Consider the following 20,216-nt stretch of genomic DNA (forward strand, 5'->3'; position numbering starts at 1 on the left):
TGTTGTAAAGACAAGTTTACGCGTACTGTTTTTGACTGTGAATGATCTAGCTTTTGCTTGTAAACCTCTCAAATCTTTGCTCGACAATCAACAGAATTAGACCACCAGTTCGTTTTTGATACCAAAGTAGATTTGCCAACGTCGCTTTCGCGATTCGTAACAGTTTATAGCAGACGGTACGTAAGATTTTGTATGCGTCATTTGAACGAGCCTGATTTCGTAATGAAGAAAATTATGTCGGCAAAACAACGTCTTTTATGTGTCGAATCAATCTTTTCTTTTTGTCCTTTATTTTTCAAAGACAACGCGTAAAACAAAGCTGGAAAGGTTTCCAGGGAATTTCAAAAGATGGCTAGAGAAATTTTATTCATTTAATTAACTTCACAGGTCGATGAATAAGTTTTGAAAGAAAACAACGAGAAAGAATATCAAATTAATAAATTATGGCCTGCGCGCGGTAGAGACAGCAAACCATTTAAATAGCACTTTTTTTTATTTTGCTTTTCACTTTATCATACAAATTTATATCTTACTTCCTTTTTATATTATAAATGTTTTTCTCGTCTTTACAATGCTTACGTTGGAGAATTTTGTACAAACATATGAACTTTAGAATGCGAATACAACGTCCCTATTGCGTACGAATGTTCAAAATGAAAGGCCTAAACTGACCAAAAATTGTTATCGAGTGCTCAATGTCGTACGAAATATCTTCACAGAAGTTCCTTTATCTCTCGATAAACTTACAGCTAGACCTATGAAATTCGATTTAAAAACATGAACAAATTTACCATTTTAACGTCCGTTTGGGTGTCTTGATTTTATATGTCGGTCCAAATCTCTCCTCCTGACCAAGACTTTACCACAATACTGACATTTATAGGGAGTGTCTCCGACAGCATGAAGGCGGATATGTTTCGCCATATTGCTCGGATCGCCAAACCTCTTTTGACAGTATTTGCACTTTAAAGGCTTGTAGCCCGTGTGAATACGCATGTGGATTTTAAGCCCGTACTTGCGGGTGTACAACTTGCCACATAACTCACACAGATATCCCTTATTAACTTTTTTAGAGTTCAAATCGTTTATCATTTCCTCATTGCAACCTGTTTTCGGCTTGTCCGGTGTCATTTGATCCCCGTTTAAGCCAGTTCCATCGGGGTTCGGCGTTGTGGAGGAAGAAGGCAGTCTGTTGACGCCTTGTTCCGCTCCAAACATCATAGGACTCGTAGGATTCATGACCGGTTGGCCATTTAGTGATGGGAAACCCTGTGGAAATCCATATTTGAAAAACGGTATCGACGAAGGACTGCAAAGAGGTGGCCGGGGCTGGAGAAGAAACGCTGGATTATTTAACATATCCATCTGGTTTTGCGAAAACGCAGATTCCTGCGTTAAGTTGTACCTCATTCCATTAAGTCCGTTTAGTTCACTCAAGAGTGGTCGCGAGATTGAAGGAAATTCTGAGGAAACTGGCACATTTCCAAGCTCGGGGCTCTTAAAACCGTTGAAGCTAGCCGAGCTAAACGGCTGCGACTGATTAACAGGAGGAACGAGAGAGGAATTTTTGAGGCCATCCGGTTTCATTCCAAACGTTTCCGCAGTAAAAGATGGTAAGCTCACTGGTGTTAGCGGCGTAAGAACTGGTTGGAGCTTGTCCGGAGACTTGACGACCTGCAAATCGGCTGAGCTTGAGTGCAGCGAAAAGGGTGGTGAAGCTTTGGAAGACGATGAGCTATCCCCAACGGAGTTTTGTAGCGATTTCGGGCTCTCTTTCATCAGAAAAGAATCCGTGTTGAAGTTGGAGAGGAATGGAAACTGATTCATTGCCAGTGATAGGTTGTTGAAGCCATTAAAACCATTTAAACCGTTCAAACAACCCATGCTGTTGGATAAATTTAGTCCAGTTGAAGAATGTCCTCCGTTTATGATGGGTTTGTCGTCGTGAACAGAAACTTCGGATAGGAACGCACTGCCGTTATGGTGGTGCACGCTCCTGGTTGTTTCTCCATCGTGTTTTAGGTTGAGCGGTGGATCATTGTCCGTTTTCGATACCTGTATCCCGTCCGTATCCGAATTTGGAGTCAGAAACAAAGTGCTCATTCTCGACGGCCTATTCGGCGGGTTGTTTCTACTTGGAAGGCAACTGGTGTATGAGTGTGTTCGCTGACTGTGAAACAGGGACTCTTTATAGCTCTTCCCACGGTTTGAGGCGCACTCAAATGCGATGTGCGTTTTAAGTGTGTTTGGGAATGCAAACACTTGCGAGCAGTGGTGACAAATATATTGGTATTCACCTGTGAAAGGAGCGACAGGTGTAGCAAGAGTTAATGACACGTGCTAGTATACTAACCAATCAGAGCATTGCTTCGCGGGACAGCTAAGCAGCGAGTTCTTGACACGTGCGAGGCGCTCCAGTTTTCCCCGCCCTCATCACTGGCTGAGAAGTTAAAATAATATCGGAGCTCGAGCGAGGAAGGTTATTAATATTCAAAGACTCATTTATTATTAACAAACCATGCTGTAATTAGCTTCACAATTATTAGCTGGAGGAAGTTGGATTTTATCGAAATGAGGGATTTTTGTTTGGGTCGTAAATACTCTGTTACTATTAGTGCGCGCGAGAAGAAGCAGAGCATGGCGAAATGTGTCAAACGCATAGTAGAAACGCGATTAACAAACTGCACCAAGTGAATTTCACTGATTTCCGAGACAATAAAGTTTGCCACGAGGGTCGTTCAGAGCCTTTTGTTAGATCTTTTGTCAATGACTCCAACCAATCAGATGCCGCCGTCTACGGTGCTTTTCACATCAATTCGTCGTTAATGGGCACCGTTGCCCGGGGGAAATCAGGAAGCGGTCAAAAAACGTGAGCTGAGCCTTTTGCAAACAGCTGAGCAACTCTGCAAGAGAGATAGCTGGAAAGCAGAATCAGCGGAAACCGGTAAATAACGAACGTCTTTCCACGCTTTTTGATTCAAGAACGTTTCATTCTACAGGTGTTGAATGGTGGCCGTACTCAACACACGTGACCCGCCAGTGGTTCGATGACGGGATTTGTTTAGTTCGCCCTTTGCTGCCTAAATATCTCAGAATTGCCACAAAGGGCTGGCTGTTCATATCGCACAATAGAAGTATCACGCTTTATACATATATAATTTTGACACGCGGCCGGGAAGCGAAATCCTTTGTCCTTGGAATGTATCTTAAGCTAACAGATGTGTAAGCAAGATCGAGGCTTCGAAACGTGCAAGATCTTTTCCTTCGGTACACACGGACAGACTTGGACCGGTTATTAACTTACCAGCGAATTTTAAAGTTCTCAAGAAAACCGAAACGGGTGAGCCATTTTAGTGGATCATTTGAGGTACTCGGGTACCAGATTGCTCCTAGAAGGGACTTTAAATGACTTACGCTGGTCGCGAAACAGAAATCAGTGCTCGGTGCACGTGTTGCATTGTTCGTTCAAGCGCTACAATGTAGGTACCTAGGAAGCGCAAAATGTTTTGTTCGATACGGCTCAATGTGAGAGAATGTGTACCCTGAAGAAAAGAAAACAAAAGTAACCAGCACCTTGTTAAATGTCGTCTACACAATTAAGTGAGCAATTAGGACCCGAGAATTCGAGATCTCAATCTCCCAGGGCTGACAAGTTTGCTTGCTAGTGATTCAAAGCTTGAAATCGTTATAGTTTAAAAAAACGACGGCCTATTTTGCGACAGTTTGGCAAACTATGCTGATTTTCACCTTTCCGTCGCATTTTGTGAACTTCCTGACATGAGAAATAATTTTTCTCGTTTAATGGTATCTTAACTAAATTCCGTTAGTCATTCCTGAATCATGACACTTTAACATTAAATAATGAGTCTTCGTAATTAGCCTCGCTGTTTCTTTAGAATGACTGGGATCGTGGTTTACCGCAATAATATGCGCTATACAAAGACGACATTACTATGGATAAGGGAAAAGATTCAGTGTTTCGCAGGTGATCTTCCAATCCATGAAAATGTTTGAATTACTGCAATTTTCAATATGTCTGCTTCTGGTCGCAGAAAACCTGTTCAATCAACCCGATATTTATATTCAAACTTGTTTTACTTCATAGGAGGTGTTACCGAGAAATACAAACATAGGGTTCACGATCTTTTGGTATCTTAATACGAGAAAGCGCCACAGAAAATTTAGGATTTGGCCGTCAACCTCAAAAATGACGTCTTAACAAATCAAAAATCCACTTTCAGGAAAGTGTGCGTGTGTTTATTGCAAACCAACTGTTGCAAAGACTCTCGTGTTTCATGAGAGGTTGTTTTAGATGGAATATTCAGCTTTGCAGACCCGGGCGCGTGGCTGCCGTGTTAAGTAAATTACCAGCTACCCAAATTAACACTAAAAATTTCCGTTTTGCTGCAAATTCCCGCGGAAGATTAAATAGTTTGATAGCTCTTTTGTTTTGCGGCCGAACGCCTGACCGAACTCAAATTGCACTTGAAAACAAGAAATATCGAACTCGCTGCAAAGGGAAATGGTTGTCATGTAAGTAAATTCGGTGCCACTGAAATCTAAAAACCAGCGTGGTCTTGAGCTTCTCCCAAAATGTTTTTTGTTTTAACAGAACGTAGTATCATTAGAATTCTAATAAATTGTTCTATTATTGTTGATGACGTCCGGGCAAGTGAAAAATATGCCAAATATATACCAGTAATAATATCAGTCCGATAAAAGTTATCAGCCAAAAAGGTGTTTCTCAGTGTCATGTTTCATTAAATGAAATAAAAAGTTTCCAACGTGCGTTCATTTATCAAGCCACAAAAGCTACAGAAAAGATTATGGAAAAAAAAAAGATAGGCTATCATTATACAGATACAGCGCTCATTATCTAAAACTGAATTGCGAGTTGGATATAACGCTTTTAAAATTATGAATAATGACCCTGTTTGCAGTAAAATTTTAATTCAAAATTTTTAAAAAATGCTTATGAACCAAAGACTTCTCAGAAAGTGACAATCAAAATTCGGCTGAATACCTAATAAAACAAAAGTATCATTTCTCCTTCATTACATCACACCAATCCAGTACAGTGTGATTTGCTTCGCTAGTATTTGATATGATCATACGTTGGAACTTTTCATTTTTGATGTCTTTAGAAGGCTCTACGTCCTAAAGAGATTTACGAATATCTTAAAATTGTTAAAAACACACACAAGAAACCCATTTATTTTGACAGCCAAATAACGCTATCTGTCAAGGTCAAATGACAAACATATACGGACATCCAAAAGAGACAAAAGGAGAGAGAAAAACGGCCTTTATCCAAGCTTTTCCCTAACTTTTCATGTACCTTCCACGTTTCCTAGACTTTCTGAGCACTAACCAAAACGTTTTGACACTTGCGGAAAATATTCGAAGGTAAATTACATCAATACACCCTCTCCATTTAATAACTTTAAACTGCACAAATAATTATATTGGCTTGAAGCTGAAACAGCGGCATAAGAACTTCTGCTTTGTTTTTTTCTTTTGTTTTTTGTTTTTCTTTTTTTTGTTAAGTCGTGTAGTATTTTCGCCCCGCTGAGGTCGCTTCTACTCCGAGCTCTTTCAACTTAAAAATACTCTTTACATAACTTTCTTTACATTTTTTTCTCTTCCGAACAAAGTTTTGAATGCTTTGGTAGCTCGCGTTTAAATTCAATCAGTACTGAATAAAGGCCAGCTATTGTTTACAGACTTTTCGTGGTAATTTCTATTATCGAATTAAAAAAAGTGTTTACCGAACAATCGATGTGAATACGTTTCAAGGCCCGCTAGGCTATTTGCAATGCGCCCACTGTTTTGTTTGTCTGCTGAGACAAAGAAATCACATGTTACTCCAACAATAGGGATACCAGAAGAACAGCTTGCTTCGCTTGGTAGCGGAAGATACTTTACATCGCACATACGTAAAACTGGAGTCAAAATGAGCAAATAACTTTTTGCGAGCCCCCGTGTAGAACATATCTCAAATCCTGGAATCTCCATTGCGATCCGTTCACAAAGCGGAAAAAAGCGTCCAATTCCTCACAATCGAGTTTTTTCTTTCGGTCTTTTTGCACGAGGTAAAGAAGCGTGGGCTTTCAGATTGCACAGTTATTCTCTTAAAACCATTTGAAGCTGCAATTCTACTGAAATAACTTTCTTTTGTCAGTACTTCTTTCACATGAAGGGATTAAATCTATATTTAAAAAAAGCACTCGTTAACAATAACGTCCTCTGAAGCAGCCCCAAATTATCCTAGACAGTGTTAAGTATACTCAGTGAAAATGTACGCCAGTTCTGCGCGCTAAAAAAAGTAAAAAGAAGGAAGTAACCAAAAGAAAGCAATCCTTTCTGTCTCTCAAACCGGGGTGTCTCGTCTGTTGAGAGGATTGCCTAATTTTTACATAACAGGTACTCTTTCAATTCCTTTTACAAGATTGATTTGTCAAGGTAAACCTCAATGGTAGGAGGCACTTGAACGTTTCAGTGAGACTCTGGGCAATTCCTTGACAGCAACATAAAAGGAGGCACGAATAAATAAAAAAAACGATGCAATTTCTCAAGAAAGTTCCTTTTTCTTTACAAAAAACTTTAAGTTAGTTTTGTTGAAGAAGAAATTAACACATCATGCAGCCGACAATATCCTCACTTCATTGCAACGAATTCCATGCTTAAAAGAGCTCCGTCAGTTATTCTGTTATAATGATTACATTTTTATTGGATTTTTGCCGGCCTAAAGGATACAAGTTGGAGATAAGTCTTAGTTTCAAAGAATCAGGGTGATTTTCTTATTCAATTTGGACGCCTAATAGATGTAGAGTATAAACATTGTTTGAATAAAGGCATTGTATCTTTAACGGTCCAGAGTGTTTAATATGAGTAATCCACCTGCCCGTGAAACTTCATTTGGGGAAACGACATTTTAATGCTTCTATAAACATGATGTACATTTTGCGTAAACCTCTCACCATGAAGTCAATTCACCGTACATTTTACCTGTACATTTTCAAAGGCTATTTCTATCAATGTTTTTCGCCAAAAGTTGTGGAGCTTGACCACTGAAGTAATCATCTTTTTGCGTCGGGTTGAACAATAAAATGATTGATCCTTTGCAGAAATTTAGATATCTTTACAATGAATGTACTACCTTTTGAAAAGCTGCATAAAATATTCATTCCTTACGCTTTTTGTCTTCATATACATTTCAATTGCTGTAAAACACCTTATAAACGAAGGCTACTACCCAAATATCCTAGAAGACCAGATATGGATGATAAAGGTATAGATACTTTATTTTTGTTGACGCAAAGGGGAAATAAGCGGAAATGTTACTTTGTCAAAGTGATTTTCCAGGCCACTGATCAAGCACAATGCACCACATGTTTGTGGGTTGACTTCACTAGTTCACACCGGCTGTTTTTGCCCAGTAACAAGCGATCCAACCCACTTTCAACCTTTATTTTTAACACACTGAGGAGGCGTTGATTTACTTATTTGAATCAGCGGGCTTTGACGCATATTCTTTTGAAATACGCTAGGTACGCTTAAGATTTTGGGCGCGATAAATGAGACCCCCTTTCACGCCTCTTAGATGATTTCTGTGTTAAAAACCGATAAAAACATAAAGATTTCGGTGCTGAACCTATGTCGCTGCTAATTCTTTGATTTAATAAACCCGTTCATTGAAACTGGCTTCAAGGAAAACAGGTTTTAACTGAATGGTTTTATGTCATATAGGGAATCGCTAAAGATTTCATATGGTCTACAAAACACCTTTTTCTAATGATCATGGAAAGTAGATTTAGACTATGATAAATGGTTCGTTTGGAAAACTTTTTTTTCAATTTCGACAATAAATGTTGTAATAAATAGTGTCGGCCATTTCTTTTTTTTTAGATGAAAGAGTCTTGATTACACAACAGTTTCCAATCGAACAATGAAACCACATGTTGGAGGGAGACTTTACCACAGTAACTCACGCTATTTAACTCTAGCTCCTCTTCGCACTTGATTTCTGATGGGAGTACTAATCAAAGTAAGATTTTGGTCGACATTGTCCAAAATTTACGCCATCGATAAACGGCCATTAAGTTAAACTTGAGGACACCAAGTGAAGAAAACTTTACGATTCTAGCATTTTTTTTTTTTTAACTTATCTTGTTTTCATAACTTTCGTCATTCTGTCCAATCGCCGCACTTAGGAAATAAGAAAGTGAACAAAAAGATACGAAGAGACAATAACCCTATATCGCAAATGCTACAGCAATGTAAAGATAGTGAAGTCTTTCAGCCGAACAATGACACAAAAGAGATTACACAAGTGGTCAACAATACAACAAAGCGTTTTGAACAAGACATCTTGCATTGCATGGAACTTTCTTCCTAAATCAGACTCCTCATAAAAAAAAATTGAATATAAATGGTTTTGCGAAGGTTAAATAAGATAATTAAAATCAAACTACTGTTTCATTCCTTGCGCCAGGTCGAGAAATGTATTCGAACGAGAAAATCGATTTTCTTCCATCAGCCAATCTTCTGATAGAGAAAGCTCAAAAGCCGTGAAGTTTTTTTAATACGCTGAATGTAGTAAGACAACTAAATCGCATGGTTATAGTTTCGTTAGACGTGAGGTTTGCTTTCTCCATGAGAAAGCTAGAGAGAGTCGATCGAGGAAACCTCTCAACACTCAATTACATCAAATGAGGAGAACAATAAAAACACATGCTATGGTTTATTATCTGAGGTGAGGTAAAGACACAATAAAAATACCTCAAGAACGGCCATGTCTGCTTAGTAACCGATCTCGTTCTACAACTTACACAATAGAATTCGTTGTTTGGCGGTCTAAGTAAAAGAATCATAAAAAAAAAGGTTAAAAAAAAACAAAGTATGTTATGAAACTCATGAATAGCTCTTTATTCTTAAGGCTGTTTTCGTGGCCGATAATTAATTTGGGATGTGGGGAAAACAGCGTTGTATGCGAAGGAACCCAATCAGACTGTTTTTCTATCGCAAATTTTGAAATTGATTTTTAAAGTTTGGATCAACCGAGCAGAATAAGAAAACTACACTCATGATTCTAAACAAATCCCACAGAAGACTTCAACTCTCCGTCCAGTCAGATCTAATTCGACCCGAGCTCTTTCCAGGCGTTTTGAGTTTCTGTTTTAGTAATTCATTCTTCTACTAAAAGAATGCTCTACAAATTTCTTCAGTTGTAACACTGCAGAAGTATGTATGGCAGTCTTTTAGTACAAGAATTTTGGGCTTTTCCTCGACCTTATCTGACCGGAGTCTTACCTAGACTTTCCTCAATTCATTCGCGACGCACACTTGACTTTTTAATATCGCATTTTCTTTATCTCCAGCTCGCTTCAATTCTGCAGCTCAACCTTTGGGTAAGTCAGAGCGGATCCGAATTTGCTTTCTGATTTTACTTTCTAATTGCGCAGCTTTTGGGGTGGAGGTCCAAGCTTTTAACTACAGCAGAACGGAAAGCTTCTTAACTTCTATTGAAAAGCACAACCTATCTGCCAATGAAAATTCACTACCGCAGCAAATTTCTAAGCGGTCTTTTCCGTATTAAGAAGTTTGTCAGAGCAAAAATTCCTACCTATCCGAGTCGAGTGAAGGACTAAAGATAATTTGACACTAAATTTCTGTTAAACAGTTTATGGGGTCTTAACTATGATATTATTTTTATCTGAAATGAAAATTCAATTGAGCATAAAGAGTAATTCAGGATTGCATCGGTTTTTCTTGTCTCTGCTCTGTGATTGCCTCAGAAAACTTTCGTCCTCCGCTCAACCAATCAGATGTAAAACTGAAATTAATCGCGGTTGCACTCGCCTCTTCACGCGCTTGATGTAATTAATATGTAATAAGTTCGAGTTTTCAGTGGTTCTTGTGACGTTTTAATGGTTATGATTACAGTCGAACCTGTATAAAGCGGTCACCTGCGGAGAATGGCAGTTTGACCGCTTAGTACAGCTTCCACAGACTAGGGGTATTGTAAAAAACAATAAACAACGCCACTTTGTGTCATAATTGACCACTTAATCTACAGAATCTCGCTCGAAAATTCTACTAATTTGATTTTGGGGGAGAAACATGGATTCAAAATTAATTGAAAGATTATTCTTCGTTTTATTTGAGTCGTCTCGCCTTCGGCGACCGTTCAATACTGGTGGAGGACAATAAAAGAAGGCCGTTGGGACTAAGTAGAGGATGACCGTGACCGCTCGATAGAAGTGAAAATTTCAGCGTTTAACGGGAATAAAATTCGAAGCTGGCAACGTACCGCCTAACACTAAGCCTCTACAGGCCCGACTGTATTTTAGGTTTAGTTTTAAGACGTGTAAGGTTTTTACTCAGATGTAACAAATTGTCCCACCAAGCATGGAATATGAAGATTTATTGAGAAATGGGGCGCAGTGCTCTGATTGGTTGGAAAAATTTAATGGAATAGCGTGATTTTTAATCGAGTGCCGAAAGTAATACGGGATTCCTTTGGTTTTGTTTCCTTTGCTTTCTGATTGGTTCAGAAAAACCCGCGTCCTCAACTGAACCAATCAGATGCAAAACTAAACACAATCACGGCTTGGTCATGCGCGTTTACCCGCACTTCAGCGTTTGCTATTTTCAACCCTGAATTCTCATTGTGATAATTTATTTACGACGATTGGCCTCTGTGGTTTCACTCAATCACAAAGCACTCTATTCTAACAAGCAAGTGACTCTGTATGTGAAGCTGGAAGGACGGAAGTTTGCTCCATTGGAAAGAAACAACGAATTTTGATTTGCCGCAAGAGAACTAAGATGAAAAACCTAAAAAAGTGAATTTTTAAATAACATCAAACATTTTTTTTTTGCTTCTCGTCAATACAGTGATGTTTACCTCGGGTCCAATGCATTTTGAATTGCAAAATTCGAGAGCTGGAAAGGAGTTTTTAAGATGTATAATAGGAAATCAATGAAGAATTCTTACGTTCTCTTTCTCCATGATGCACAAAATTTGGCACTCGCAGACTTCTGCAAAGTCTCTCAGTCGGCCATATCAACAGTTCCTCGCCCGGGGACACTCTATCGATGGTGCGAAAGAAAAAAGACCCTTCGCTAAAGAACACCTCCACATTTTGTTCCTCAGGGCACCGTGCGAAGTTCATGAAAGGGACCCAAGAAAGATGTCGATCGACAACCCAAATGAGTTGGCCCCATTTGTAGGTCACCTGAAACCGGATACAGGAGTAAGGCAGGATTTTCAATAGAGAGGTGGTGGGGAGGGAGAAGTAAGAGACCTACACTTGCACGTTGCTGGCTTCATCAGAAGACCAGTTTTTTTTGTAATAACTAATCACATTTTGGAGAAAAAGAGTGGGTCAAATGCACCTATACATCTCGATCTCAACTCTGACCCCCATTCCTCCACCCCTCCTCCCCTGCAGCTACTGCACTATTGCCTACCTGGAGAAGCAAAACGTTAAAAAAGAACGAAAAGCGACATACAGGAATTGAAACACTGTATGGATGGATATGACGAATTGATATGATTTCAGCCTTATTACTAATTCACTAAGATCCTAAATGAAGCTTTTGAATGATCATATGCGACGAAAGAACCTTTTGACTTCAAAGCAATTTGTTTTTTTTCACAGATTGAGACAAAGTGTGTCGTTTCTTTCTTGTTGTTCGTTAGAGTGAAGTCTGATTTAAGGAGGGGGTACGGCCAAGAAGTGCAAATCGATAACTGTTTAATTTTCCACCCCGTTTAACACCAAAAAAATGAGTCTATATCAACCTCACGAAGCCACATTTTAACACATTCTACAGTCTTTTAGGAGTACAACGTCGGTTAAATTAAGCATAGCTATAAAATCTGATGTTAGAAGACTCAAGACCTTGAGAACCACACCCTGTTGGAAGGCATATCCCTGTTTGGCGAGTGTTTAGCGGGGGGGGAGGGGAAGGGGGGCTAATTCGTCGGTTTGACTCCCCCGTAGTTCTAACAAACAGATTATGCATCTTACCTCAAGGATATAATCCAAGTGTTTATGATCGTTGGTTTTCAGGAAAATATTTAACGCCCCCTTATAAGGACCAAAGGTCAGAGATTGGGGAATAGGCGACGCAGCGAAAACTCCAGAGTAACGCTGGACTTTTTCCATCTCAGACCAGTGGACAAGATACATTCTGTGACACCTTACCTGAAAACACACCTGCCAAAAAGCGATGGAAAACGATACACGCGTAACGATACTAAACTGAAAAAAAAATTACCTGTAACAGTGATGGCCGGGAGGGACGAAAGGACAAAGTTAGGAGAGTTTAATCTAAGATCGTAGATCAAAATATAATGAGTTGTTTTTTGCAACGGGAATAAAACACAAAATGTTAGTTTGGCGGGACAGCAAAACATCAAATGGAAATAGTAAACCAAGAGTAATGAAAATGATTGAGGATATGAAGAGGAACGAAGCTAATTCTAAATATTAAGCAATTTATGAAATTGAAGGCGGCTCAATTTTTCAATTTTGATGCAGAATTGGTGACGTGGCTAAAAAGACATAAACAGTTTTACAGTCAAGTGTCAAAGAACAGTTTCGAGCCCTGAGTGGCTGAAAAACGACATGGTAACAATAATATGACTTACAAGCTGACCACGACAAAAATCTAACAAAACTCCCCCAAAAGTTTGGCCTAAAGATTTTAGTCTATATCTAAGGTGTTCGACAAAGAGAATTCGAGCCTTAAGCCTTAAGAAATTTTGTGGCAGTTGTTGTGAAAGGAGCTGATGGCAAAATAGATATAGAGGCGACCACTAATGATCTTGCCTCACTGAAGGTTTTAAATATAATATCAAGCGGCAAAGAGAAAACAAGATAAAAGTACTTGAGATTATTCGGGTTTATCAATTGCTTTGGGAGGAATTTTTTTTGTTATACACCAGACAATCAGTAATTTTAGCCTTGATATTTTAAAACATAAGAGTCATTTCTGACAAATTTCTTGTAGATAAGTCTCATTCTAAAACTCATAATTCTAAAACTCTAATGCTGAAACGGAAAGTTTACACCTTTGCTCTTCTCAGCAGTAAAACGATTTTTTTCTGTATAGGGATAACAAATATGTATTTTCTTTGATAAGGAAGCAAAAAATACACCTGCGTTTAACCTCAATGACTGGATGTTTTAAATTTTTTTCCTCTTTCCTTGATCCTTTTAGCTCGAACTAAAACGCGAAACAAAACGTCTAGAGAAAAAAAAACTGCAAGCTTTTAACAATTAGTAAGCCTCTGTGATTCTGAAACTTAACCTGATTGACAAAAATATGCCGAGTTGTGAAGACAGCAAATGAAGCCGTGGTTCATTTCACGCCAAGCATTTGTTTTCTTTTTTTTTTTTCGGTTTATTATTTTGAAAAAATTGTGTTTTTCTGTATCTTCTTTTTTCTGTATACACCTGCGTCACTGACGCAGAAACTACATCACTTAGGGAAAACATTTCTTTTTTTTTTTTTTCAATTCAGAAATCGGTGTTAGAAAATAAAAAAAATTAAAAGAAAAAAAAACAGAAAAAATCTGAAAACATTTTTAGCTTAAAAGATCATACCTTTTAACTGCATTTAAATTGCATGAGGGAAAACCTTATCATGGGATTACGTATACTTGGCCGAGATATATAGTCTTCTTGAAAGATACATCATTGCAAAGTTATGTAGCAAATTGTATCTTACATCCGTAGAGATTTCCCAGCCAGGAAAAACAAGAGACACAGAAAGCTACTCACCCAAGAAAACTGAATGATCTTTTGACTTCTTTCGAGAAGCGCTACCTGCCGGCGACGAGTGGATCGACTCAGCCAAAACAAACACGACCTAACATCTCACTGGCTTTTTAAAATCCCTGTAAATCTCCACCTGCCAAGCGTATTAATAACTGTTTGAAAAACACCCTCATTTCACGCTTTCTGCAAATCAAACAAGCGATATTGCCGGATACACTGAATTAACATGTTAAAAGCTTGCAATTTTCTTGGTAGCCGCGATGACTTGAGGTTGACAATTCTGTCAGGGTAAAAACTGTGATTTGATTTCACAATCGGTGCCACTAACCTCTCGTGTTTCATCCTTCAACTCAGGAGCGAGATATTCTTGCCTAAAAATTGACAGGTATTTTTATAAATCTGAAAGAAATGTACGTTCTCGCTAATCTAGTACCAGTTTGAAAAGCAAAAATATTAAGTAAATAATTCGCCGATAAATAGATTCGCTATTGGTTAGACACAACGCGTGTTTAACTCGTAGACAATGGTGTGGCTTTACAGTAATAATGTTGCACTTTTTTCCAATATTCCTACTGTTCAAACAAAGGGCTGAATAAGAGATACGTGTTACAAAATCTTTTTTCCGCACCGAGTAGTATGCCTTTTTTGGCGAATGTGACAACAACAGCAAAGTCTTACATCACATCATCAACATGTTCATGTCTGCTTTCCGCATTCCGTCTTCCTTGTTTAACGGTTCGATTCCAACATAGTTTTTAAATGATTTGTTATAATTTTGTTTTTCATCAAAGTCAAATTCATTATTGAGCTTTACCTCCAAACTAACTCGCACTAAGCAAGCAGCTGTTATTCCGTTTCCTATAGTTAAACTTTTTCATTAAAACTTTTAAATTGACGCACAAAACTCTTCTAATTAAAGCAAACGCCACAAAAAGCAAAGGAAATGGATTCGGTTGAGCGAATATTTAATCCAATTATCTCAAAACTTTGTGCGGATTTCGAGTGGCTTCATATTTCTTCAAAAGTCTGCTTGTCGAACCAAGAGGAAAAACCTGCTTGTTAAAGCAGGTACAACAAAAACCATTTTCAACGCCGCTGGTTTTTCGTAGTGTACAACTAATTTCATCTTAGGTTGTTTGTTAACTTTGTTTGTTTAGGGACTGTTCTGATTTCTATGAAAGATTGGTCGAGCCGAGCCATTGACCATGAAAAACTTTTTATGGCCTTGAAATAATTTGTAATTCCTTATCTGATTTTCAACCATTATATCATTGTACATTTTTTTCCAATAAAAGGGTGAGCAGCTGTCTACATCAAAGTAATACAAACGAAACTAAAAACTGCGTTCTCAGGCCCAATTAGCGACACAAGGAGCTGAGTAGAATTCGCAATAGACAGTTAAAATGGAAAGTATTCCCGAACCAAATAGAAATCGCTTATCTATGTTTGTTGTTTGGTCAAAAAGTAAACCTCGTGCCTTTCCTCTTGTTTTAGCTTTGACACTTCTCGTTTAATTTCCTATCCAAGTAAATTTAAACAGTGCTTATTGAGCGGAAGAGCAGTATATGTGTAATCGAGAAAGCGGGCAAGCAGACATTGAAAAAAAAAATGTTAAGTTGTGTGAATTAAGGTTTATTTCTAGATGTACCTGATGGCTTTACAGAGAATTTCATTCAACAAAATTTTCATGCTTTTCATCCTAAGCCATAGAAAAACTGTTTTCTATCTCGAGTCTGAAAAGAGAAGGAAAAAAGGATAGTCTATTTGATCTGGAATGCTTGTAAAGCTATTGCGAATGTAGAAAAGACAGGGTTTGTACATGTATGAGTGTTACAATTGATACTTCCAGCAGTGTCCAAACTGATTCCAGGTTGCACAGGTTTCGCTTCACCGCCCTCTGTGATTGGTCCAAAATAATCTCTCCTTGCTCTCGAACAATCACATTCAAAACTAAACCAACCATGACTCGCTCGTTCGTTTTTTCATGCGATCAAGTCATTTGATCGCTGTGACTTTCAATCCTCAAGGTTAGGAGAAAATAATGCAGGGTATGGGGGACAAGGTTTAATTGATTGGCTTGTCTGATTGTATTTGCTAATTTTTTACAACACTCTTATTAGCTGATCAGTGGGTTCTACTATAGAGAGTCTCGACCGCTCAATCTTATTTCTCTTCAGGATCACCCACGAGTTTTCGTAAATCTACAGACATATCTCCAAGCGCATGCTCGAGACAGCCGGTGAAATGTAGGCTCGCTTTCCATAAGCTTTTCTCTCTCATTTCACATGAGAACTTCATATGTTTATGAAATTGCGATGTGAAAGGGCATTTGAAAAGAATTTGAACAGCAGGTGAAAATTTTCATGTGCTTCTCAAGTAGTTATTGAAGCCCACATTTGAAAACATGGACTTACGAATATTCTTTAGAGCCCTGAATCTCGAGTCAATTCTCAAAAACTAATTTTAAACTAAGTTCCTGGGGAGGGCTTGCGTAAAACGCGAGTTCCTTACTCCGACTACAGGAAAATTTTGGCGCTACAAAACCGTTGATATTTTGAGGTTGGGTTCAATTTAACTAAAGTGTTGGTAGATTTTTCTTGTTAACCTCATAACGAGGGTTGTCCTATTCATGTGATTTACATCAATAGTAATACATTTTGTTGCTAAAAAAATCAGCCAGTGGCGCTGGAATTTTGTTGAGTTAATGCTTACCTTTGTGTAGGCAATTGCTTAACGGCAGCATTACCTCGGTTGCGCAGAAGAAGAAATTTGACCAGCCCTAAGTAAAAAGTGGTCATTGCTTAACTCCTGACGCCGCGCTCTCTAAAAGAAGAATCACATCAGAAAAGTAACAGTAAGATAGAGGTTTGAAGTTGGAAAATCATACGAACAGCCGCCTAACCGCCTCCCGGTTAGCTCAATTGGTTAGAGCGCCAGATTGTGTTGTGCGGGAGGTCGAGGGTTCGAGCCCCGGCCGGACCAATACTCATGGTCTTAAAATAAGTGAGGAGTTTTTGCTGCCTTTCTATAATCAAGGCATGGATAGATATTCCAGTCTTCACGGATAAGGACGAATAAACTGTAGGCCCCGTCTCCTGCAGGGTTTGGGGTAGGAGACGTTAATTTCCCACGCACGAGATTACTGTGTGGTGGATGTCCTCCCCTGGGTGGGATGGGTGGGTGTTGGCCCTGAAAAGCCCCTATGGGGGAGTGGTCAATTAACCTATGTATGTATATATGTACCCTCACAACCACTCAGTTAAATTCATCATTCTTAAAAACTTTAAATTACTTCAAAACGATCCAGATAAAAGCACTATCTTTTCGCAGCCTCCGCTCATTTCATTCAAACGCGACAAAAACATAGGCAATTTTTTGGTCAGAAGTTCTTTTCAGACTAATGACCAACCAGGCACTTTTAAATACGCTCGTGCACGATGCAAAACGTGTCCTTTCATTCACAACACTGATAAAATATGGGGACCTAAACGATCCATTAAGATCACCGATCACTTCACGTGCACCTCCGCCAATGTAATCTATTGCATAACTTGCACTTATTGCAAAAAGATATACATCGGCGAAACAGGGAGAAGACTAGGTGACCGATTCCGAGAACACCTTTGAGACGTGGAAAGGAATGACAAGGACACATCGAAACCAGTCGCAAGACATTTTGAATTTACCGAATCATTCTAAGCAACATATGGCAATCTGCGGTCTTTCCTTGCACTTAGGTAGCACGGAAAGCCGTAAAAATCTTGAACTAAAGCTCATCTTTCAAACCGGCAGTCTAAATCCCACAGGGATCAACGAACGCTTTTCATTCCACTAATTTATTTATGTTTTTCTCGTTGTCATGTTCCCACCAATAACGTTGCACCATTTTCTGCCTTTAAAACCACTCACAACCCACAATTCCTCTATTCGCTCCGACGAAGGGCTAACGCTCGAAATGTCAGCTTTTGTAATCGTTACGGTGGCCAATTTACCATTTCAACTTTGTTGATATATTCAAATTATCATGTTGAAAGAGCCTTCAGAGTTCTGAATGTCTTATTGGTCTTCGCAGCCTCTCGCTTACTACATTTATAGACAACAAAAGCACCATCCTAGTACTATGAAAATCTTTCAACGTTTGTCCAACGTTTTTCTATTTTATGCACTGTGAAAAAACTATCTATAAAAAAGTTTGAAAACCTCAATTTACCCGAGGTGCGCACGTCAGGGAATAAAAACAATTAGGATACACTAAAATAATGGATAGCGTTGAAGGTGCACTCTGATTGGCTATTGAAACTCCAGATATCCTTTGCTATTCACCTTCGACCAACGCGCGCGACTTTGCGCCCGAAAAAATTGCAGTCGTGGTAGGAATAAATGAGTTAAAATAAATTTTGTGCTATATTATCTCACGGTTTTTTTAATATATGATAACAAAGATTTTCACCCTAGTATCGGTGGCTAGCAGTAGATATTTACCTGGCCGCTTGGCGTTTTGTAAATTTCCACCACTAGCTACCTCCTCTTCGGCGATTGGTCGTTAATTATCATTTCATCTATTTTATCTTTTGCAAATGACACTTAATGACGGTAAATAATATACAGTGATGGTGGATGATGTGCGTTGAGCTTGCCACCAAGGTGCATTACACGGCGAATAAGTAAAATGAAGTACATCAACGACGGTAAAGGATATCAAGTGTCGACAAAAGCGAATCCTGGTGATCCACCCGTTCCTTGGCATCGCTGGTTCCAAAGTTTTCAAACGTACTTGGTCGCATGTGGTTTGGACGACAAACCCGTTACTGACGCCCGTCGACGAGCAATTCTTTTACATTGCCTCGGCACCGAAGGTCAGCGCGTATTTTCATCGCTCAATGCTGGCTCTGATTCGTACGAAGAATCTACAGCCGCCCTCCACCGACATTTCGGGCCCAAACATAGTGTAATTATGTCTCAGTATAAGTTTCGCCAAAGAAATCAACAGGCCGGCGAATCGGTGATACAGTTCGTCGCGGCGTTGAGGGGACTCGCAACGTTCTGAAATTTTGGAGGCCTGTGTGAAGAAATGATACAGGACCAACTGATTGAGAAGACAAGCGTGAAACGGATCCGAGAACGTCTGCTGTTGGAACCAGACTCCCTAACGGTCGAGCGTGCAATTCAGCTCGCCCTTCAAGTAGAAACGGCCCTGCTGGAAGCTCGCACATTGCAACCGTCCCAAGTTCAACACGTCTCGCGGAAACCTTTCCGTGCTCACGGAGAATCGAAACACCTTCCCCCTCTAGCAGCTAAGTCATCTTCAGAACGTTGTGGCCGCTCTTCGGGAAAACGGTGCACAAATTGTGGTTCTGGTTCACACAACACACATGACAAGGCCTGTCCCGCAGGTGGAGTGCAGTGTCGATCTTGTGGGAAAGCAAATCATTTTGCGAAATGGTGTCCCTCAAAACCAGCTGCAGTGAAACAAGTTGCTCAAGATCCCAAAAACGACGCGAAGGAGTCCGTAACGGTGTTTAGCCTGCGAAGGGAGACGAACGAAACGGGGTACAAGTCTTGCCAGGTCAGCATACAGGATGTGGAGCTAGATCTCCTGATTGATTTGGGTGCAAATGTGTCTATCATCGATGAGTCGACGTTCAAGAAACACTTTTCCTCACAAAAAGCTTGATCTGTTCAGCGCCTGGTCTGTTACAACAACGAAAAAATAGAGGTTATCGGGGTCGTCAAGTTTTCAGTGGAGTACCACGAACAACGCGTGGAGAGTTTTCCGTTCTATCTTAGCTCGCGCGGAACCAGTCTTATGGGAATTGATCTATTCAACAGAATCGGGTTTCAAGTCACCCATAACGAAGTGCCAGTACTATCCGTCGACCTTGCTTCAAAGTTTCCTGAAGCTTTTCGAGTGTTTGGTAAAGTTATAGGGTATGATCACCGTCCTAATGTAGACACCACAGTAAAGCCAGTTTCACAGAAGCTGCGGCGTCTATCCCTTACGTTACGCGAAGAAGTTTCGAAGGAGCTTCGACGCCTGGAGGAGATTGATGTTATCAAAAAGATTGATTCATCACCGTGGATCTCAAATCTGGTAGTTGCACCCCGCCCCTCCGGGGAAATTCGTCTTTGTGTTGATTTGCGGGAAGTCAACAAAGCCATTATTCCTGACAAGTACCCTCTCCCTTCACAGGAAGAACTTATGACAGAGTTTAGCGGTTCCACCAGGATGAAGAGGATTGATGTTTTCATTGTGCACTTTTACAAGACTTTTTAACATTCAAGAAAGGATGAAGAGAATTAATGAAAGATTGATGTTTTCATTGTACACTTGTACAAGACTTTTTAACATTCAAGAAAGGATGAACTGCCTCGAAGACTGATTTTGTTCCGTCACTTCCAGTACGGTTATAAAGACACTAGAAG

General features: G+C 39.5%; 2 protein-coding genes across 2 annotated transcripts; one reads left to right on the forward strand and one right to left on the reverse strand.

The window, feature by feature from the left end:
* Positions 1-474: 474 nt before the first annotated feature.
* Positions 475-12,215, reverse strand: LOC111322390 (uncharacterized). The gene is made up of 3 exons (XM_022925470.2): positions 12,039-12,215; positions 11,000-11,240; positions 475-2,297 (listed from the first exon to the last, which is right to left on the reverse strand). Exons 1-3 carry the CDS (start codon positions 12,198-12,200, stop codon positions 796-798), a joined length of 1,905 nt encoding a protein of 634 aa, XP_022781205.2. The 5' UTR covers positions 12,201-12,215; the 3' UTR covers positions 475-795.
* Positions 12,216-19,599: 7,384 nt separating this feature from the next.
* On the forward strand, positions 19,600-20,067 carry LOC148725767 (uncharacterized). The gene has a single exon (XM_088731534.1). It carries the CDS (start codon positions 19,600-19,602, stop codon positions 20,065-20,067), a length of 468 nt encoding a protein of 155 aa, XP_088587660.1.
* Positions 20,068-20,216: the final 149 nt, after the last annotated feature.

This window comes from Stylophora pistillata, chromosome 8, assembly GCF_964205215.1.
Source record: "Stylophora pistillata chromosome 8, jaStyPist1.2, whole genome shotgun sequence".
Taxonomy (NCBI): Eukaryota; Metazoa; Cnidaria; class Anthozoa; order Scleractinia; family Pocilloporidae; genus Stylophora; species Stylophora pistillata.